At 34.1% G+C, this 24,065-nt stretch overlaps 1 protein-coding gene across 1 annotated transcript in view; it reads right to left on the bottom strand.

Annotated features, from left to right (window-relative positions):
- Positions 1–529: 529 nt before the first annotated feature.
- The window catches only part of DYNC2I1 (dynein 2 intermediate chain 1), a 33,922-nt gene continuing 10,386 nt past the window's right edge, over positions 530–24,065 (bottom strand). Inside the window, exons 7-24 of the mRNA XM_074897955.1 lie at positions 23,097–23,157; positions 20,014–20,091; positions 18,624–18,819; positions 16,890–16,992; positions 14,103–14,232; positions 13,481–13,592; positions 13,023–13,117; positions 12,571–12,700; positions 11,506–11,678; positions 10,803–10,965; positions 7,959–8,072; positions 7,002–7,063; positions 5,883–5,934; positions 4,603–4,663; positions 4,250–4,346; positions 3,863–3,994; positions 2,104–2,327; positions 530–983 (exon numbers count right to left, since the gene is read on the bottom strand). Coding sequence (XP_074754056.1) covers positions 812–983; positions 2,104–2,327; positions 3,863–3,994; positions 4,250–4,346; positions 4,603–4,663; positions 5,883–5,934; positions 7,002–7,063; positions 7,959–8,072; positions 10,803–10,965; positions 11,506–11,678; positions 12,571–12,700; positions 13,023–13,117; positions 13,481–13,592; positions 14,103–14,232; positions 16,890–16,992; positions 18,624–18,819; positions 20,014–20,091; positions 23,097–23,157 — 2,155 coding nt within the window. The 3' untranslated portion in view covers positions 530–811. The remainder of the gene's footprint in view (positions 984–2,103; positions 2,328–3,862; positions 3,995–4,249; positions 4,347–4,602; positions 4,664–5,882; positions 5,935–7,001; positions 7,064–7,958; positions 8,073–10,802; positions 10,966–11,505; positions 11,679–12,570; positions 12,701–13,022; positions 13,118–13,480; positions 13,593–14,102; positions 14,233–16,889; positions 16,993–18,623; positions 18,820–20,013; positions 20,092–23,096; positions 23,158–24,065) is intronic.

Here is a 24,065-nt window from a genome sequence, read left to right as displayed (position 1 = left end):
TTCTTCATAATCTTTAAATCAGAAGTTGTTAAGCTACAAAAGTTAAAGATATTTTCATGCTTGGTCTTGGTCCAAACTTTACCAATAGTGCACAAAAGTTAGCATCATATTATAGACAACTATCTTATTCCTCACTACAAAAGTTTTGGAAATTATTTGCAGTATTAAACTGGTCAGTATTTTCTGTTTTACATCAGAAACCCCAAAGGATTTAGAATTGCAGTAAATGCCACAAGCATATTGTTAACATAGTTTGATCCAAACAGGTAGCATACATATCAGGACAACCCGAGTTAGTCAGTTATTCCGTTTGCAAAGTTTTAGGGTCAAAATCAGAAGTAAGATATCATTCCATGTAAATTTGTATTCTGACCTGGGTTTAGGTGGATATAAGTTTTAGCAAGTGTAAATGTGCAAAAGGCCCAGAGATAGAAATCTCCATACATTCAGGTTGCTTACACAGAGGGCACAACTTTATGCTCACCAAAGGACTTTTTACTTCAGAGCAGAATAATGAGTTACAACGGTGTAATTTATAGGAATGTATTTTGCAGTATTTTTTTTAAAAAATATACAACTAGAGTTCTTTCAACAATGAAATATAGTTCATCACCTTTCTGAGTACAATAAGGCTAAATTTGTTTCTGTCATTTTTATGATAAAATATTTCAGCTGAACTGTTGTATCGATATTCTTTAAAATATATACAAGTTATATACAAATACAAAATTACATTACAAATCTTTTCATTGAATTCAAAATAATCTAAGTATTTTGCAATAATTTGTACACCCAGATAGGTGTACTGTTTCTAAAAAGACTGCAATAAAATCAACTGCAGTTTTTCAGATTCCTCAGGCTGAGGCAATGCCCACTTCTTCTTTACACACTGAACATCTATCTGCCCAGATTCTTTGGCCAGTGCAATGCCTAACAATCCATTTGTTTTTTCTGGTTCTCCCAGTAGAGCCATAGTTACAATACTGAAATTAAAAGAACAGGAGAGTGTTTTTTAATTGAGGCAAAATTAATAGAAGCTGGTGTATTCAAACATGTTTTTAGCAGGTTACTTATAGAGCTAAACGATGCCTTTTTTCCGCTCATCACAGTGTAATATTCCTCACTATTTCAAGTCCCAGCATGTTCTTTATCTTTTCACCAGTTGCAGTCATTTAATGCAAATATAACAGGCAGTTCTTCCCCTGTTCACAGATTCCATCACCAATTTATAATCGTGACTTAAAAATTTTTTCAAGCTGTAAAAAGGAACTATATTTTATGGTATTTTCCAGCACAGTGTAACAAGTTTAAAAGTTACAGTATTTTCTCCCCAAACTAGCAGCACTTTGCTACAGTTTATAAGGCTACAAGAAAACCTTTCGGTTACAGGGATATTCACCAAGACTAATTTAAGCCTAGGAAAGATAGAGTCTCCCAGCAGGACTCCCATCAGGGAGGAAAAAGAATCCTCAAGACTTTAATTCAGAAAGGCTAAATTAAACTGCTTTTCTGCATCAATCTACAGGATAGCCAGGTCTCTGGACTGACTACAGGCACAGTACTGTGAGACTACCCTGATGTTAGTCCTGGTGAATACATACTAGCCAAAAATATTCCTGTTTACTTGTGACAATGAACACAATATATTTCTTTATATTGGTAACCATACTATATATAGACATTTTAAAATGTTGTCCAACATCTTGCCTATTTTAGGTTGATCCTGATCCAGCAAAGCTATCTTTGAACTTAAACAGTCCAGTAATTTTAGTGGGAATAGTATTTTTCTCTTCATATAACAGCAACTGCTTTATGTACAGACATCTCTCCCAACTGATAACACTATACCTGATTTTGATTTACAAGAACATTATTTTTCCTTTATCAGACTGTATAAAATAAAAAATCAGGATAAACTAAAATTTAGCTTGTTATAGTCTCTTTTCACATGTCCAACAGTTTAAAAATACAGTTAGAAAAGCAAATTCTAATGAACATTTAATGTCAAGCAAAAAACCCCATCCAAACTCTAATCAAAATGTAAATCATAAATATAATTATTATTATTATTTTGTTAAAAACAGAGTGATGTTATGTACTTACTTCTCTGATGGAATAGCCTGCTTTGCCACAGGCAACAAATCATTTTCCAGAAGATCCCAAATATAAATATTAGATGAAGCATCCAGGACGAAAAACACAGCGGGTCTTGTTAAAGCCCACTGCAGGGCAATAATTGGCTGCCCATTTGTGCTGTCATTCCACTGCATGAGGGGATACTCTGACGTCATTTGGTGTAATCTAATACTTCCATCTGAACAGCCGACCTATATCATAGTCAAAAAGAAAATACTTCCTGAGAATAAAACAAACTAAGCAAGATAAAAACTGCAGTTCAGTTCTTGGGAATCTCAAACATTTAAATAAAATTAGTTATCTGACTCGAATGGCACGTGTATCTTGTATCTCACTACATGGACTATCTGGATTTTACCTTTTAATGTAATTTTGTGTAGTAACTCTCTATTGAGCATACTAGAGTAATCTAATCCACTATTCCTGGGTTGAAGTCCTAATTTCCTATTTTAAAAAATGTTCTCAAACTATCAACTTCAGTAATACTATGACCCAGTAGAATTTGACAGTAGTCTGAACTAGGGTGAGGTCAGAGCCTAGAGACCATTTCAGATGGCTACTTAGGGACACATGTAATCTGTAAAACAAAGAATAGCTTCCAGGAGGACCAGCTGTGCTTAACAGTATAATGGTATTGAACTGATTCATAACGAACAACTAAATCCAAAGACAGGCAGATATCACTGCTTCCAGATATTTTCTTATAACCTCTGTTTTGCCTAGTGTATAATTTACAAGTTTGCTCTAATCCAGATACAGAAGAAACTATTCTATGAAAACAGAAAATAATTTACTACCATGGGCTACCTCTACATCAGGAAGACTTCCTAGAATTTTCAAATTATGATGACTTTTTACAGTGTTTCTGCAAATTGCTCTTACATTTAAAAGGACTCTTCAGATACAAACTTATAGAAGTCACTATCACTCTAAATAAATGTGTTTGGGAAACAGGTAAGAACATCCACACTGGTAAAATAAAGTTCTGACTGTGCAGTGGTGACACAAAATACGTATACTGTAGCCAAACACATTCATTTTATACCTTAAGCAATCCCAATGAAGCCATGTAAATCATGGCAAATTTAAAAAGAAAGCCTTTTTAAGAAAGGATCAAGCACAAATATATGCAAAGATAAGCAGATGGAAAATCCTACCAGAGTTAGATTCAACTTGCATTGAAAAAACTTTCACAAGGGAGACAAATAAAGTGGGTGTGTCAATATGAACCTCCGAGGTCAGATTTGAACACACCTGACCACACAGTAGACTACCAGGCATATCCCAAGGGTATGCCCAGTGAGGATAGGAAAGGAAAACAGGGAATGCCCGCAGCTGCCCCACAGACCTTTATTTCACAGCAATACAGATATTTTGTCTCAAAAATGATTATGTCACTAAGACATGTATGATAAGAGCAAAAAACAGCTGAGGCTTCATTAACAGTAGACAATCTGCTTGCAATTCTGAATTTCAGTAAAAACAATAACAACTTATGAGGCTGAAGTGAGATTATAATTTGTTCCTGTGAGCTAGATGGTCCACCTTTTACATAAGCAAAGTTTAAATGCCAGGACACAAGATTTGCTGTCACCGTTCATGGCAGATTTGAATTAGTGTGGTGAATCAACTATCTCACCTAGTTAAATACATCAAATTAGAAATCCTCCCTTAGCAAGTAATTAAAAAATAAGAAACTTGCATTATATTAATTTTTTTTTCATACCAAAAATAGTGGCTTTCCAAAAGGGAAGAAATCAATTGCGTTGATGCTTATTGATCTCACTCTGCTCTCCTGGGGTCTGAATAGCTTTGGAAGAACTTTAAAATCATGTCTTGTACTATGGCCTACCAGCCCCTGTGAAAATTATAAATAAATTAATTAAACAGAACAAAAAATTTGCATTATCAGTATTACAAGAAAAAGTTAAATAATTCACAGAGCTGCTACATTAAAGATCCTTTACACATAACAAATTTTAATAGCTAACAAATTTTAATAATAGTCTCAAATTATACATTTTATATACAGTCTACTGGTAAAATTTCAAGTAAATGGGGCAGTTTCCAAAACAAAAAATAACAATGAGATGAATTTCATCACATTACTCACAATATTTGTTCCAACAATGAAATGATTAGGATTAGAAGACAGAAATTTAATATTCAGTGTCTGGGGCATTCTCTGGCGCACATCCTTTGGGAAAAGGCTAGGAAAAACATAAAGGTAGAAGATGACAAAAATACAGGTAGTTGCCTCCTAAAGCTATGCAAGTACATACAGAAACTCAATCTAAAATGTTTATGACTAGCTCTAGAAAGAAATGTATATTAAAAAAAAACCCCAACCAAAAACTAATGAAAATATTGTTAAATATATTTTACATAACAGCAAATTAATAAAGTATAGGAAAAAATAGCTTTGTGAGATACACACGTAAAATCTAAATGCCCCTGTTTTCTTACCTGTTATTCAATTCCATAGTAGAGCTATGTACTAACTTCACTTTCCCTCCAGGAATTAAACCTAAAAATATATAAAATAATTATTCAACTAATTTAAGCACTTTGCATTAAGAAAATGCTATCACCAAAATAAAACCCAAGCTAATAAGTGAAAGCATATTTCATAATTGTTTATTATACAGCTTTTGATATGTAAGAATCTTACATAATTTAGAACTGTTTACTTCAGGAATCAAATCTGAAGAGTTGTAATCTTTGACAGAAATCAAAGAAATGGAACAGAGAAAGGTGAACATGACTATATGTTTGTTTTAGTTTTACAGTATGTATATAACATCCTGTAATATCACTGTATAAAATCCGATTTTATCAATGATGAAAATGCACATTTATGTCACTTGGATCTTTGGCAATTAATTATAGGAATGAGACTGTAATAATGCTTCCATAAAGTTGGTCTGTTTTACTTGTTAGTAGAGGAAAAAAAAAATTCAAATAATTCAAACACTCAAATTTTTTGAAGGGGAAAAACATGAATCCTGGTGGCAGTAAAACTGTCAAAACATGACCACAGATTTAAAGTGTACCTCTCCACAGACATAATACCCAGTTTTAGTGGCTTAATAGGGCCAGACATTGCACACGAGCTTATAAACTAGAAAACTGATCAAACATTCTGGTTTGTTAGCATTACTTAATTGTTTATATGTGTATTTTAACACTTTCTAATCACAGCCTTTTCCATTTAGGTAAGTACATGAGTCTAAATTTGTTCAAAGAACAAAAAATGTCTTTTTCTTCATTAATATAACTCAGAAAGGGCTGAATGGACTTTGTTCTTTACTTTTTTCATGGAAACTTTTTTCTCACAAAAAAGTGGTACCTTACCCAAAAGAGAACTTTCAGGACAATTAGCAAAATGGAGATATATGAACCAACAAAAGCATTATAACAGTTTTGGTTGAAACCAAAGAAAGAACAGGAGGACCAAAAGGCATAAAAATCTCATATTCCTTGAAAAAAAGCTGTTGAGGACACAGAAATCTGCTGTGACATTATAAGAAATGTGGTTGTCTGGTGGCAATTACCAGTACAGAATTAGCAGGTGAGATTCAGATAGCAGTGAAAATAACTCTCATGATACCTAACCTATAACCCCAAATATCAGATATATGTCCTATTAAGAATGAATCTTTTCCTTACTGACTCTTCCTCTCTCTTCTGACTTCATAATCTCAACACTCAAGCCCTTTATCCTACCTCTAATGAAGAGTACTCACCTAAATCAGTTTGTGAACCGGCTAAATCCACTTTTTGTAATTCAACAACTACCTGAAAAGTCAATATTTAACATTAATAAGCAGTAAGTATTTACCAGACTTTAAATTTAGTTTTTTAACTAGTTGTAATAATGTATAACATAACTCTAAAGAAACATTTAGACAGGTCTAACGTTACAATGATTACAGATAGATTTTCTATCCCCTGTCAATGTCTGCAATGCTAAAAATAGCTTCCCATGCCTGCTGGATGCTCCCTGCTGAAAAGCGGAATATGGGAAGTTACATTCTACACTTAATTACTAGTTGGCATCTTGTTGGTTTGGTTGGTCACAAAAAACCCACCCTAAACCCCACCATAAGGAATTGTAACTTGTGTCCTGTGCTTTTCACCATTCATGAAATAGAAAAGGTAGATCATTTGGCCTGAATCTGTTGCTACTAAAGTCACTTAGAGCTTTAAGGGACTTAGAAGGTAATACAGAAAGGAAATACTTTTATCCCCTTATTTTTGACTGAGTCATTCTGTTCCTCAAGCAAGATCAATTCAGGTGCAAGCAACAAGTTCAGCACCTGGGCCAAAGCTGCATCAGAAAAATGCTGAAAATGTCCTCTAGAAAGAAGAGTTGTCAGAACGGTAATTAAGAGCAACAGAACTTCTGCTTACCTGCCCATTATATTTTAGGCAGGGTAATCTTACCCACAGATTTTGCCTCTTTTTTTTTATTTTATATAAATTATTAATTTCATTTCTCACATACATTCAGTACAGTCTCTGACACCACTGTGATTCAAATAATATAAAGTAGGTGGGTGAAAGAGGACCAAGGTCTGATATTTAATTAATAGAAATATGAGAACATATTCCTATGAAGCAGAACTACTGATTGACTGTTTTCATGAATTCATGTACCTATTAATAGTTTTGCCTAAGGATAACATCATGGCATTAGGGAGTCAGGTCAAAAATTTTGAGGAAAATTTCAACAGAATAGCTAGTGTTGCTGTACTTTTCAGGGAGGAAATTCTCATCAGAAATTCTGGATGGGTTGCTGTATTTGAAGAAGCATTTTATTATTCCAACACGATACTCTCTCTTTTCATACATATATTACTCACCCACATATTGAGGATTCCATTTTCATCCATTGAAGCTATCTGAAATGGAGGGCCTGACATTTCTATGGAAGAAATCATAGTAATTTATATTCATACACTGACCTTCATCCTGAACAATATCAAAGGATTTTAAACATTTCCTAGGTTAATACATACTCTGAAACTTTTATGATCCTTTCAGCTGCATAAAAAAGGAAAGTACTCTAGTTCTACTAAAGAAGAAAAAAAGCATGAAACTAGTATGTTCAGTTTGTCCTATCAGATAAGCAGATGACCTCTGTCTGCATCTTTTAAAATGTCTGGATTCTACATGGACTTTGGGACAGAACATAAAGTGCAACAGATGAAATCTTGTAAAACCTGTAATATGCAGCAAAGTGCTTTGGACTACTAAGGATTACAATGTGAAAATCTGCAATGGAAATAAATAATGTGTCCTCTAGCACACTGCCTGAGAATTGGGAACATAAGGATTGAAGTTTCTTTGTAGAGGTTGGTCACAAAAAAATTAGGCAAAAGGCACAGGAAGAACCACCAAGTACAGTCACATATTGTAAATGCTTTCAGATATAAGCAAGTTGCTCCACTTTTTTAGATAGGGGTTTTTTTTAACATTATAGGAGCACTAAGACTTCTCTAAAGGCATTCTGATTTCTTTAAAGACATCACGGAAGCACAATGACTTCTCTAAAGGCAGTTTTTGAGAGATAACTTGTTTTATCATGACAGAGCAAAATACTGTCTTGAAAACAGACATGAGCATGCACTCACAACTGAAACTGAAATGAACATTATATAAAAATGAGAGCAGAAAATAAACATGAATGTTGTATGCAACTTATACTACAGACAAAAGGCAGAATAGAATTATAAACTGGATTTTGGCCATGATATATTTGTTTCACTAGATACCTAAAGACTCAGATGTACTGATGCTTTGAAGAGCAGCTTACATACCCTCCTGAGAAGAGAGGCTTGAGAGCCTGTAACTCTGATCAGTGTAGAGAGAGGTTGAGACAGGTTCCACTGCTAATATAGGAGAGCTGTGGTTTACCGAGTTTAGAACACCATCTGTAGTTAAGGGCAGTGAGAGGTAAACACGGTTATTTTTAACACAAAAACCAACAAAACTCTAATCACTTTTTGGCTTATGGGAAAATGACAATTACAAAGAAAGAACGACAAATAATAACTTCACAAAGAATTACTTTGTAAAAGTCTCAAAATACTGTAAACTGTTTCCTAAATTAACAAAATACTACTAAATTGATGTTTCACCACTTGTATTTACTTCTCATTTTCCAAAAGACTGCTGCGCCATTTATGCCACTGTACCAGGCATTTCATTAAAATCTGCTATTGCAGGGTTACCATGAAAAGAATGACGTTCACTTCAAGCTTCATAAATAATAGAGGTAGAAATAAACCACTGCTTACTATAGAAAAGACAAAATTGAAGAAAAATTACTCTTACATAGTAATATTTAATAGAATGTAACTATGCTGAAACAAACAATTCACCAAAAGAAAATATGTATTTACCCTTTAATAACGTTTTAAAATAAATGTATATTTAGAGCTATTCCAATATGTATTCTTTGTCAGATACTCTTGATTTCTGGACTTGCTCTGTGCGTTGAACTTAATCTCATTTAAGACTAAAGGCAGAAAGCTTCCAAAGTATACAGCATTAAAAAAAAGCCTGCTTATATAAGCAACTACATGAACATACATTTGAGTACCAGCTCACTGTGCAACACAAGACCAAGCATGTTTGATCTACTAAAAAAATTTAAAGTCTATCAGCAACCAACTAATGTGTACTTTTACATGGCTCCTGCAATTAGAAACACTTGTGAACAAAAGAGGATTTTCTGCATGTGGTGAAAAATCTAGAAATTTAGAAAAATACTTCAGTGTAAGTTCAATGGTAGCATCTGTACACACACAAAAAAGGACTTATTTTGCAGTAATACAATTATTTACAAAAATATTTTTATATGATCTTTTTCAGTCTAGGGTACATCACAGTGCCAGGAAAAATGGCACCAATTTATAATTGAGACAAATGCTCGTATGTACATCTCATTCACAATCTCTCAACATAAAACTACATACAATGAAAATATCAATAAGATTAATGACTTGCTCCTCTCTTTAAATTTGTAACAACAAACATTGGTAATAGGCATAAAGTTCCATTCATTTCCATCAGATTCATAAAATTTTATGGATCTCATACACCAATTCAAATGCAGAGTGAAGTACTTCAGATTGCATCTTCTAGTATGTTAGCTATATGCCCTAAATAAACCGCTGTAACTTGAATTTTTCATCCCTGTATTATAAGAAAATATACAAAAGCCTATGTTATATTAATCATACATTAAGGGATCAGAAGTGTAGAAAAAAAGAGAAATCCAATGACAAGTAAATGTCAAAGGATGAAAGGTGGGAGGTCACCCACAAGCTTTTGAAAAGTAAACTTTCTTCTGGCTTCCCAGTATGTATGCAACACTAATTCAGGCCTTATCTAAACAAGACAACAAATGAATTCCACATTATTTTTTGTTGCTGTGCTTCTTTGCCATTAAGAACCTGCAAAGAGCATGCTACAGCTCCCAAATGGCCCCAGTGCTAGAAATTTTGCTCATGTGACAAGCTGGATGACAGAAAAATGTATGTCCAGGTTTTGCTGCAACATGCAGTTGATACATTTCTAGAGATATCAAAGCAGAGAACTTTTGGGTCCCAAACTGTCGTCAGAGCTTCAGAATCCCTTCAACAAAAGACTAAAAGTAACTGACTGCTGACTATGGAAGTCAAAATTCAACTTACTCCATTACATAGATCACCTCTGACATTTAGCCTTCATACACTTCTTGTGTCTAATGAAGTGATCCCCATATATGCTGAACCAATAGTATTGTAAAAAGACAGTTGTATATGCAATGAAAATATGAGAAATTCCTAGATCTTACATTACTACAATAATTGATAAATTGGCAATAAAAAAACTCACAATCCTGACTCAACTTTTAGTGTATCTAGATAGAATCCAGAAGTCATAAAGTTACATTAGTGGAATTTTAGAACTGCAGAAGGGTAAGATTCAGATCAAAGATTAAGACACTTAAAATGTTTCTACATATAAGACAGCTGGATAATATCTGTAATGAATTAAATCTAATCAATGCAATCAATCCAGCTAACCATATTCAGATATCTACATTAGGAGGAGATTAATAGCTCTCTAGAGCCCACAAGAGTAGCACTGCACTGCTTCTAAGTTATGCATGTATACACTTGTATCTTGCATGCAAACTTAGAGAAACATCAGGACTTGGGTGACAATTTGTACAGACTGTGACCTTTAAATGGCATTTGAAAAACTGTTGTAGTCTTAAATTGCTTTCATTTTTTTAAATTATGTCTTAATATGTGTTGATATGTAGATAAAAAGGAAATGTAAGTTATATTAAATAAATATCAATGAGAAAAAATTATGGAAATTGACTATGTTAATGATATCAGATGACGTAGTAGTTGAGTAGTCCATTTTAATTTTACAGTGCTCCTTAGGTTCTACATCTGGTCCACCTCTCTATTCTCACTGCTTGATGCATATTGAGCTGGCTCATTTTTCTTTACAGCTATTAGTCACCGGCAATTTTTACTAGATTAAATATAATCTCTGAAATGGCTAAACTAGGCTACCGAGAAAGAGTGTTCTTAGAAGAACGAGTACTGGAATTGTTTCACTGTCCACAAAATGACTAATCAGAATACACAGATACTAACCAGTGGAAAATGTTGGGACTCTAAATGTCCAGTCGGTTTCACGGATCATCATATGAGGGTGCATTCTTGGGTCTTCTCGAAGATCCCACACCAACAATGAACCATCTATTGTTCCAGCAAAAACTAATGTTGTTTTACTGGGACTAAAGCAGCAACATATCACCTGTTAAGCAATAAAAATATGCATGGCTGATATTATGATAAAGGCCAATGAATTGATAAGCCTGACATATGTTTGTTCTTCCTAGGCATGCAAATCCACAAGAGACAGATTACAGGTGTTAGTGGTATTTAAAATGGAAGTAGGATACGAGACTTTCAGTACACCTTCCCTTGTCAAGACAATTGTTGTGTAATCTGCATCTACTACCACAAACCTGAAGGGGTTGATTAAACTGTTATGATACTGATGGGTAGAGAGAAGTCCTGACAACATCTGAACCAGCCATTTTACTTCCCTTCCCTTTTCAACCATGAATTGAAGTAAAAATTAAAAAAAACCCAACCCACAGCACAAAAAACCACCATGATCATCACTACATTCTAGTACTGGAGCACAAAAAGGAATGAGAATAGTGCTTTACTCACTAGGCTCAAATGTGTTTCTCAAAAGATGACATACCTTGTAGCAAGACAGGAAAACAAATACACATAATAAAGCCTTTTATTCAATGGGCAAATATACAATGTTATTAAAACATACCTCTGAGTCACATATTAAAACTTTCTGAGGACTGGATGGCTGCCAGATGTTCCAAACGCATATGATGCTCTTTCTGTTCAGTAAACTAACACCTGCTTTTTCAGGTAATCCATGAACAGAAAGTAGTGTCTGCCTCTGAACTTGAGACACATATAGGCAGGATATTTTTCGGTCTAAACCATTAAAAAAAAAATCAAGAAAGCAATAAATAAAAGAGTAAACTCAATTGCAGATGAAAAAGCATATTTAGCTGCTATAGCAACAACCAAAGAAGCTAAAACGTAATTATAAAGAATATTTCTGTTAACATTGGGATGCTTTTGATGCTATACAAGAAAAAAGGAGGGACTAGAGAAGGAATCCAAAAGATTGGAACTAAGTAGAAAGCAAAAAAAAAAAAGACCCAGGAAGTTAACAGAATAATTATTCTGGGCAAAAACAAGCCAATCTGATCTGATGTCAGTATATATACTGAAAATTTAAGTCTCAAACAGGAAACAGCACAGGCCAGGCTTTTTCTGGTTCATCTTGTGTGTTCATGTTAGAATACATATGATTTTGTGTTATAATAGGTCTTCCTAACAAAATTACAGATACTTTATTTTTAATTTTGCTTTTCCTCTGAATATCAACAGCTTATATGGGGAAGATACAGCTGCAGTTCAGATATATCAGGCTATATTCTCCCTATTCAGCAACCTTGCTTTATTCACAACTTTGGCCCTACTGTCAGCCTAAGAGCCTAAATGAAATTACACCCCTTGGGATGGCACTTCAACAAGAGGGACAAAAAATTACATCCAGGGCATCCCTATATCATGTTAATCACTGTCTCTATTTCTGGTTTGACAGCAGCTAGGATGCTCTGATGTTCCCTATGTGAAGCCAGTCTGCACAGGGTTATAGCAAGATTAGTGCAATTAAAAGAAAAGTGGGGTTTACATCATCTATATATATCCTGATATGTGCTGTTTGTACTTCAATCAAGACAAAGAGCATGGTATTTTGCGTAAGGACGAAGAGTTCACACTGTATACTAAAAGCTGTAGAATAAAATTCTCTTACCATGAAGGAATGGCTGGTTAGTATTTAACTGGAAACAGCTATCACTAATAGACAGATTGGTTTGTCGAGATCTTAGTTTCCACCTGGGTTGTGCTGCAACTTGATCTTCCTCTAGCAAAACAGCAATCACCTTTCAAACATAATTACATTTATAGAAATAAAAGGATCGTTTTATCTTTCAGCTTTGCTATTTGTAGCTTTCTAAGTCATGTGGATTAATTTAATAAACCTTTATCCACGCTCTTGCTAATTTTATATCTTTGCAAATAGAGCTTTACAGACATATAAGTTGCACATCTCTGGTTCCATTCCTTTTCAGGGAGATGAATCTCACTGATAATGAGTATTATTTAGGTAATTTATTTAAAGTAGTCAGAACAAGAACTGTAAATCGTCTATCACACTGCACACTTATGCACACAGCTCAAGGGATATTAAGTATGTAAGTGTACCTGGCAAGCAGACCGGAGGAAATTTGCTAATCTTTGTGAATCAATTTTAGGTGTTAGAGCTCCATTCACTGACATATCCTGGTTGTTTGTGGGACCTAAGAAAAAACAGAAACCAAAACCAAACTTGATGCTTCAAAAAGGAATCATTTAAGAAAACTGTAAGAACAATGAAATTTTTAAGCAAAAGGAGAGTGGCATGAATCAACTTCTCTTCAGAAGACAGTACTGAAGAACAAGATCTGTTGGGGAATCATATCTGCTGCCAACAGAAACAGCAATCCAGAAGGAAGAAACTATTTCTGCTGCTTACTCTCCACCCCCTCCACAAGGGGATTCAGAGTGCCTATACCAGTTTGCTATCGATGCAGCCTGCCACATTACAAATTCCGACAATTAATGGGTACAAAAGAGAAAGTTTACATGCATACATCCATAAATAAGATTAAAATGTTCTTCACCTCCAGATACAAGGGCACTTTCTCCTGGATGCTGTGTCCATTTCTCCAATGTCTCAACTTGCTCAGTCTGAACGTCTCTCTCAAGATTGTCCTCGTTACACTGAACATATGCCTGAAGTAGAAAGATAAAGTGATCCATATATGGGTGACACAGCTAAGAATGACAGCACATAACTGATAGAACTTAAACAGTCATTTAAAAACTGATGAGTGCAATCTTTGCTATTTCTAAATTCAAACCTAAGCATACTGAAACAGTGTCACTATTTTGTGCATGCACTTTTTACCACATTTCACACAAGAGTGCTAGACCTACTGTAAAAATACAGAAATGTCTTACATGATGCACAAACTCTAAACCCAGTATACCTGGAACAGTGAGCCACAGACATACAGAAAGTTCTTCAGAAAATGTGGAAGGAACACGAGAGAGTCCTAATACAGAAAGGAAATGGCCTGTCTGGCCAAAAGTTTTGATATCATTGCTTTATGGTAATTAAGCTTAAGTAATTTATTACTTTATTGTCCTCTTACTTTTGTAACTTTCTTTTGTAAGAAAAAATATTTTCCAGAACAATCAGCATTTTCAGGATTTAAATATTACTACATATTTGCTACCCACCTGCTTAGTGTTCATTTTACCAAAATTCCTGATATACATATCGTACTCATTTACAGGAGGCAGATCCAACAAAGAAAAACTAACTGAGAAGTCCAGATCAATTAGTGGGAGAAGTTCTGAACTCCGTTTTCTTTAGAATGCATTACAAGAGAGAAACACAAAAATGGTTAAGACCAAATAATTGGTATTCCAAAAGAAAAACAACCTGGTTTTGTGTAGTACCAGAGATCTAACAATTTGTTACCTATGTGAATTGAAGCTGTACCAAAATTAATTGACAGATAAAAATATATCAATAGAAGCACATATAATATTGTTATGAGCTCTTATTTAATGTTATGTTGAGATAATTATCATATTTGAAAATGTAATACTGATTGCAAATGGCAAACCTATGTGGTTTATTATTAAAACCAAACTGTCAAAGCCTAGCACAATCATTTTGCCTAAGCATTGCAAACCTGTTCTGTGAGGTAACAGATGAATGTCTCTTTCATCCTATAGTTAGGATAGTGGCTAATTCTCCTAAACTCATTTCATTAACTTACATCACCTATATGTGTAGAAGCTTTATAAGGATCATCTGTAATGTCCTGGTTTTGTTAGACTTATGCAAATGTATTTTGAATGACCTCCACTGAGAATAGACTGCCTGGATGTGTACCTCTTTACATCGCTAGGAAAACAAATAACAATAGCATCAATCCTAAATTATTTTAAATACATACATGAAATTAATTTATTGTCGATTCATAACCTGTGGACATAGATACTGAGTTCCTCCCCAAAGAGTAGGCCTCAGTTACCGGACTATTGGACTTGATCTAATGAGTACTCGAAACTGAGGTAGGCTATGCATTTTTGCACTTGCATTTTTTGTCTTAAATAAGATTAGCACATTGGACAGTATTTGAGATATCCCAATGTGTTTGTCCTATGAAATACCAAATCTTTCCGTCTTCCTAGATTCCCTTGCTGGAATGATAAAAAAATAACTCAATTGCCTTATCCAGCTTCCCTCAATCCTTTTACTTTCTGCCTACCTCAATTCCTAATTTTTTCATATTTGCTCACAAATAAAACTAAATTTTGATTCTTAACTGGAAAACAAATCTACCTTCATATATTGTATTTTACTCTGACAAGTAAAAAGCACTTATGTGATATTAAAATATTTATGTGATATTATGAACTACGAAGAGATTCCTACCACTCCACTTGTGTGGATGTGTGGATAATGAAAAGACAGTCGATCCTGGTCACAATTCAATTCCATGCTCTTGCTGTAGTACAGATTTGTTGACAAGAAAATGTTTGTAGACTATCTTTCTCTCTCTTGCACTTTCAGGTTTTTTCAAATATACTCAGTACAAATACAACCCAGATACAATTGTGGATCTATAGCAATTCCATATCTAAACAGTCTTTCAGATGCATATTCTAGTTGCAGTTGCTTCTCAGTAAGATAGTCTTTGAAAAGGGAAAAGACTAGAGCAACATGAGGTGGAATTTATCCTCCAGTATTTTAGGATGGATATTTTTTATGCATGAGGACAATTTTCACATCTCCTTTTTGCTACTTGATGACATCTACTGCATTTTCTACTTCCTAATACACCACCTCTTCACAAACATAGTGGGCACAAATTGCTAAGATTTAATTAAAATGAATGAAAGTTGCTTCCTACTTGCAAATCTTAATGATACATGCAAAGAAATCCTAAAAATAAACTAATAAGCCTCATATTAATACTTACAACTCTAAAGTGACACAGCTCATTTATAGGATGCTTTCAGTCTATTTACTGATAGCAATATAGTATCACAACATTAAATTTCACAAACCCTTTCTCTTTCCATGAAAATGCTAGTTATCTTCACAGGCTACATATGTTGTTAGCATGTACACAAAGTTATATACATAGTCATAATCATAGTACATAATCAGTACAGGCTGACAAACATTTCAGAAGGCAATTCTTCAGAGAGAAACCTTTGTGCATTTCTTGATCTCTCCACAGTCTAGAGAGGAAGCCTAAACAATGAAGTCACATGAAATTTGGGCATACAAATTTAGGCAAGGTGAATTAGACAGCCTAGACAATAAAATCTCCCTTATGTGAAGATTAGCCTCTGATGTGCTGCCACCAAGCAGTGGAATCCAGTATTATCAATAAAATTTAATATTCTTGCTTTATGTGTCCAATCAATGTAACAGAAAATTGGAGATATATACAGTGCTTCAGATAAATCTGGAGCTCCTGGCAAGTTCCACAAGAAACAGGCATTATTTGTTTCTTTAATACAGAGCTGTCTTAGATGTCTCAAATTTAGATAAAATTTTAGTTCAGTAATAACATGTTTTTATACCAACGGGTGTTATCCCTGAAAGGGAAGATGCTATTTTGGCAACAGTATGTACCACATAGGGTATTGATTATTTCAAGAAATTACAGTTCTGCAGAGCCTTGAGAGAGCTGAAAGGCTTGTCCTTTAGTACTATAAGTCAGTATCTAAGAATCATACAAAGAAATGACAATGCTGGCAACTCATTCTGTAATAAAATGATATACGTAAACTGATATATAGATAAATTTCTGTTATAAAATGACACATAGCAAAGCCTGTAAATATTTACGTAAGAACTAAGTATTGTTAGCTTACAAAATAATATTTAACTCTAAAAGCCTCAAATTTATAAACTTCACATATTTCAAATATAATGAAAAAAATGTTATCTCACATAGTGAGTTACCATTTTGAGTGGATTATTTAAAATACACTTACTTCTGTTTACTAGCCATATTTCGGCTACTTTGGCGTTGGTTTGCCATTTGAAAATCCATGAATATTCCACAAAAAGAGTTTCTGACAGAAGGGTATTGCCTTTCTGCGATATTATAAAACATTGTTAGTGTCATAATTCACATTTTACAGTGCCTTAAAATATAAAGCAGTAAGTCTAAAAAGCAACAGATTTATTACAACACAGCTACTAAGTTACTAGTTTACACATTACACAATGTGCTCTTGCATGGTTATCAGTAAAATAAGCTTCTTAACTTCAGTTACAGGCCAGCATTTTTCCCTTATTATGGTCCTTTACCAATCAATTCAAAACCTGACTGACCATTGTAATTTTTATTTTAGAAGACTGATGCAGACAGTGCCTCTTTCTTTCCCCTTCCATTAGCAGGTCCCTTGTTCCCCTCTGTAGAGTAAAATGCTTTGTGAACAATTCTAAAAATCATAGAAAATTCACGCAGATGACACCACGAGTGTGCTATACCTCCAAATAAGAATTAATCACTACAGCTAATGGAGAATCTCATCAACACAGGCTTAACTGATGCCCTTGGATGAATAAGCAAAGCACTAAAAACTGTTGCTTTAAAAGCCACAGTTAATGGAACAACTATATCTGATGTCATGCTGATTTTACTCCCTTTCCTGGCTAGGTGATAAGATAATTGACCTTCCAGTTAGGACCAATGGTGTTTCTCTTTCTCACTGCCTTTTTAGATAATACTTGTAAAATGCTTTTGAACTTCTAAAAGTCATTACTAGAATTATCAACAACCACTTTAATCTAGTGAGATCAAAACTTCATTAAAATTGTGTTATATAAATTAGAATAAAGAATTAATCGCTACAATTCAGAATTTTAAAATCTGACTATTAGAATTTCCTCTGTTCATTACATCTATAGCATTAATGGAATTCTTTTATTGATTCCATATTGTTTATTAGAAAAATAATAATAATAATTGCATAATTCTTCTGCAAGAAGAAATTCATATTACAGTATACTAGTTCTGACTTGCAATGACTCCTTAACCAAAAATCTATTGATACTGTAAAGACTTAGAGAAATTCCATGCTGTTCTTCCATGACTGTACTAATCAGAATTAAAAGCTGTTTAAGATTCTTTTGAGCAATGATTCTATACTGCCATTCACATGAGTGGAGTGTGCAAAGAGGAACCACAACTGTAGTTAGTTAAATAAGTAGATCTGACACTCACAGGCATCAGATCATCTGAATACAAGACAACAATTTCATAGCCATATTTCAGAAAAAAACCCTGCATTTTAAAAGGAATATAGAACTATATATTTAAGTAGTATCTGTATTTCTCTTGCCTTCCCACTGAGAGCTGTGCTTCAACTTTGCTTAAAAGAAAAAGGCAAATTAATGTCAGCAAAAGCCCCAAACTGTTCTAGTACTCCTCCAGTTTTCAAAATCCAGACTATCATATCCTCTTCTTACCCAAAATAAGACATACTAAATGTCAGTCTGTAAATTTTTATACTTCACATTTTAAATTATTAGAAATACCTTTGAATCATTCGTTAGCAATGTGGAAGTTACAGTACTTACCCACAAGTCTAAGTGACTCATCCAGAGAACCAGATTTCTGCCTCTAGGCAGACTTCTGGAAAAAGTGGCCTGTTTATTCATAAATTGTAAGTGTTACTCATCAATTTAATAAAAAAAAAGACTGGTATCTAGTCACATACCCATGATTGGTTCCTTTTTTTCACTTTCAATCTTCTTTGGCAGTGAAGTACAAATTCTATCATTTTCTGCACTAATTGCTCTTTGAATTTCTTCAATTTCTGATGTCCTGGAAAATGGAATCTCTCCTGGGTTTTCTTCTACATCTCTTCCTTCATCACTTTTGTCTTCATCATCTTCAAAATCATCTTCATAATCCTTTAAAAGTAACAGGACTTTCAATAACTAATAAATGTAAATTATATATGTATTTTTCAAGATCTTTGTAAGAAATTATAAAATGTTGTCAAAATAAAAATAAACTCTCATACAGATGGCTATAAATCCTCTGACTGAAGTTCATTTTAAAATAAATGTTTGCTAGAAAGAAAATGGCATGTGTCGATTGTGTGGCAATTTTAATGATGAGAAGACAATCCTACTGTGATGTTCTTTAGTGCCCAAAATAGATTTTTTTTTTAATACCCTAAAGTAGGAACTATTATTTAGGTGAATAATGTGTTCTTTAAAGAAATAAAATGACAGTGTTCAGTGGCATAAATGCTTCATAGATGCATAAAGTTGTTTGATAGTTTTAAAACAAGCAGCCCTTCAATAGCAGGCTCAAATTTACTAAACTACCACACTACCTGTTTGCAAGTCCATGCATAAGCTCATATTTTAATAATTCTCTTAAATAAGACAATTAATCTCATGCTAAAATAATCACCTAGCAGAAATACTATGAACAAGTCTTAATCATGCTCATTTCTCTCCACTGAATGGCAAAGGGCTACTATAGTGAACAGTTCAACAGCAGACATAAGTCCTCACATAAGAGAAAAGGAATTCTAGTTTTGCTGAACAAAGATGTAGATGGTTCAGCTACCAATAAAAGCACATTCAACACACTCTTCTATCTTAATAACTTTAAAGTAAACACAAGAGAGCTAAAAGTAAGGTAAAGTTCAATTATCAGTGAAAGGACTGCTGTGTGTCAATACTTTTGTCTATTATATTTTTGCAATGAAAAGCAATGAGGCTTTTTATTTCCTCCTGGAATTGATTATTTGCTCCCATTATTAAAAAATTCACCATTTTTCACACAAAATCATTGAAATAATTGAAATCCAAGAAGACAGAAATAACATCTTGTGAACATTACAACTCTAAAGCAAAAGTTGGTTCCCAGCTGCTGATGTAAACGATGGAAATATAGAGCAGAGAGTTTCTACATAACATTTTATTTACTGATTATTTACTGTTAGCCAAGTTAAGGTCACTGTCACAAAAAAAAAGAATAAGTAAAAACCATGTAACATCCTGTATTTTTTATTTCTGTGAATAAAGTTAAGCACTATTTTGATACTTGAGAATTACTTCAAAAGGATAATTGTATATGCATTTACTTACTTCAAAATCATCTTCATAATTTGCTGAAAAGTTATCAGATCCCATGTCTGAGTTATAGATGTGTGTATCTTTCATTTCCTAAATGAGAAAAATAATTGAAACTGAATAATCTTACAAAAAAATTAAATCTTTATCTGCCAGATCTTAGCATAAATATAGATGAATAGTTGTTCTTCTCAGATATTTCTACATTTTCAAGCAAACATACAACAAATTCAGTTTAGAAATATAAGTGTACTAACAAGTGATAATTACTGAAAATAATAATACAGGAAGACAAAACAGAACTCAACCTTATCTTGAGAAGACCAACTGTTTTCCCACCAGTATTTTTACTGGGAAAGACAAAAAATGCTGTGTTGCCTATAATTTCAAACATATACTCTTATGCTAGTATAACAACAGAATAAGACTGTTCTACTTTTTCAAGGATTAGACAAAATTATCCCTACATCTAAATTATACTGGGAGATTCAGTCTGTTAATAAAATAGTGCAGATGTTGGAACCAGGAACACAGAGACATAGGTACAACAGTAAAATAGGTATTTTTATATATAAATAGTTTCATTAACATTGAGTCCTCTACTGCATTTTCATGGAATAAGATTTATGGCATCCTTGAAATACTTTCAAAGAAATTGCCTTTCTTGATTAAAATAATGCCATTTAATCCCCCAACATGTACCCCCAAACCCCATAAAGCTTAAAACGACACACACTGATCTATCCAATCTTTAGTCAGCCTTTTCTTTCAACAGCCTCTTCAAAGTCATAGACTAAATTATTCATGTGTAATGAATTTCAAAAGATTTCAAGATGGAAATAAATGTGATGTTTTATGAAAATTATCCAGCATAACAGTATATCTATTACCTGCTTCTACATTTACAAAGGAAAGCAGATAGTAGTCAAATGCCAAATTAGGCACACTTTTGATCCTTTAACAACTCTTCAAGAGCTAGAGCCACCTACTTTTCACAGAATGTAGTACTTCCAAAAGTATTACAGACATTATATAGCAGAAAATATCTTCTGTGGATACTTTTCAGAACCATCAGACTCCTAGATCTAGGACTACAGTATTTTGGTTTTTCTGGTTGATGCTTTTTGTCATTTATCAGATCAATCTTTCGTGTTTCATCATCAAGCTGATGTTTCAGCTGTTGCTAAGTAGTCAAGGACTTTTCAGCTTCTCTTACTGCCCTGACACTGAAGGCTGGGAGTGCACAAGAAACTGGGAGGGGATACAGTGGAGACAGCTGACCCAAATGAGCCAAAGAAATACTTCCCACCATATGACATCATGCCCAGTACATAAACAGAGGGAAACTAAGCCAGGGGGCACTGCAGCTCAGGGATTGGCTGGGCATGGGTCAGTGGGTGGTGAGCAATTGTATTGTGCATGATTTGTTTTGTATATTCTATTATTATTATTTTCCCTTCCTTTTCTGTTCTGTTAAACTGTTTTTAACTCAACCAATGAGTCTTACTTTTTTTCCCCAATTCTCTTCCCCATCCTACTGTGGGGTGGGAAAAGTGAGCGAGTAGATGTGTGGTGTTTAATTGCTGGTGGGGTTAAACCATGATGCCATGGAATTTAATTATCCCTGAAGAGGCAGGTCTTAAGTAAGGATCTTACCCTCCTAAATTGCCTCCTATTGCCAATCAAGACAGAGAAGATAATAGAAAAAGAGATCAAAGATAAAAGGACTGAACTGCCTATTTCTCTCCATAAACTACAAAGGAAATTTAGGTCCTCACTACAGACAATTCACACCTAAAGGTGACTTGAACCCGGGCCATCAATGCCAGCTGCTATGTGGAACCTCAGCTGTTGGAAACAATAGAGGAAGAGAACTGCTTGAACATATTAGTTGATCCAGGATGACTGTTGGCTACAGTGGTAAAAGCTGTGCAGACTAAATCTAAGAATATGTCAGAAAGCTACTTCTTTCAGGAACAGATGAGTATTTATGTCGTGTACAGTATTACAAAAGGCACTGATGGAAATTCACATTCAGTAATGTGTTCAACTCTAGTCACCCATACTCAAGAAAAATTAAGGCATATTGAAACAGACAGACAACTCCTAGAATGATGAGAGGAATTATGAATTTGGCTTGTATAGGTCAGCAAAATTCAGTCAGAGACGAGACAAACATGCTTTCTATAAGCTCATTAGGGGAAGAAAATCCTAAAAAAGTATTTGAGCTAAATGCTAGCACTAAAGCAAGAATAATGGAAATATATTGGAAATTAGAAGAATAACAGAGCTCTTAGAACATGCTTGAAAGAGAAGTATTTCTGGCGTAAAACCAGCCAGGTTTTAATAGAAGTTAGTATCGTTTTGAAAGATACATAGCTGAAAGATATATATGGCTGCCCATAACATGAGGATATGGAAAAGGATGCCTTCATTAGTTACTACTATTTTTTCCTAGATCAGGACCATAATCCGACAACATTCCAAAACAGAATTTGGATTTTGGGGGATGGTTACGAATGGTTGAAAATATGACAAAATATGCTAAAACTTTTTGTGGTAAAGTTAGGCTGTATCTGCACAGACTGGTCCAGATAAACCCAAGTCTATACAGCTTGCACTTCAGACTTGCTGAAAATGGTTCTGTCTGCACCTGTCCATTTAAACATATAAAAATGCCTTCCTCTTTCTTATGGCAACTGTTTTAAGAGATACATACGAATTACATTGCTAGCTATGTTTTACTTGGTTACATTACATAATATTTGCCTATGTCAGCTGTTTATGAAAAGAAATAGGTATGTGTAGATGATTTGTATTACACAACTAAACTCTTCCCACTCATTGAGAATTATTTTTTCAAGCACAGAAGATACTGAAATACAGTTGAATAGATGGCTACCTCCAATGCTTAGCATACTTATACAGAATAAATCAATTTTCTAATGCGGTATCCAGAAAGAGAGGTTAGGAGCTACCTGAAGACCAGTATACATAGATCTTACCTTAGAATGGCATTATATTGAAAAACATATTGTAATTCTTATTAATTCCAAGAAAAACACAATGTTCTAAGTTCTAAAACCAAATAGTTTTACCTCTTGTCTCGTATCCCTCTCCTCTTTTTCACTGAGTTTTCCTTTATCTTTTACAGTCCGACTGAAAAAAACAACATCAGTTTTATTGGGTAACTGAGAGGAAAGCACTAGTTTTGTTTTGATTTTGTTTTGTGGGGTGGTTGTTTGTTTGTTTCAGAAAAAATAGGTCTTTTTTCCTGAAAAGGGAAAAAATAGTTGAAAATTTCCAATAAACTGAAATATTTCTACAAATACTTTTATAGATCTCTATTTATGATATGAAATTATAGTGAAACAGCCAAGTGATTAATCAGCTAAGAACTTCAAAAACCCTGTCCAAATTTAATGCCTATAACTGCATCAAAACAGAAGAAAAAGTAAGGAAGAAAAAACCTATTAAACCCACACATCTGTTGTATTAATATCTCAGCAAACTGGAGATCAAGATCAGGTTGGTGTAATGTGCTCTAAAGCTATAATTCACAGACTGACATTCAAACCTGCTCTTTCATTCAGGAGATATTTATGCGGACAATACAATCAGGGTCAGAGAGCAGGAGAAAATCAACAACAGCTCTGTTCCTTAACAACCTATTTGATTATTTTATAAGTAGAGTATCGGACTTCAAGAAGAGAATGTTCTAACTTCTTAAGTAAGAGGGTATTCATACATACTGCTGTTGGGACTGATGAACATAAGAAAAGGTAACAAAAATTAAAATTTGGCTGGATCCTCTCATAACAAATCAGAGTGAGTCAACATTCACCATGCTTGAGGCCAAACCAAGGTTTGGGGACGTCCCAATAAACCATACTGCCTTCTTGCCATTCAGAAATAGCTAACTCCTTTTTCCCAACTATGCACAAGCAATGACTCCCCCACAACACCCCGTCAGCAACAGCTTCAAAATATAACTTGTATATTTGGCACTGCTTGACATAGTTGAGTGCTGCTGCTAGGAAGCACCCCAACATACGTATTCTGAAATA

Source organism: Athene noctua, chromosome 2 (assembly GCF_965140245.1).
Source record: "Athene noctua chromosome 2, bAthNoc1.hap1.1, whole genome shotgun sequence".
NCBI lineage: Eukaryota > Metazoa > Chordata > Aves > Strigiformes > Strigidae > Athene > Athene noctua.
Note: the sequence above shows the minus strand (reverse complement) of the source record. Positions and strands in the feature narration are given on the sequence as shown.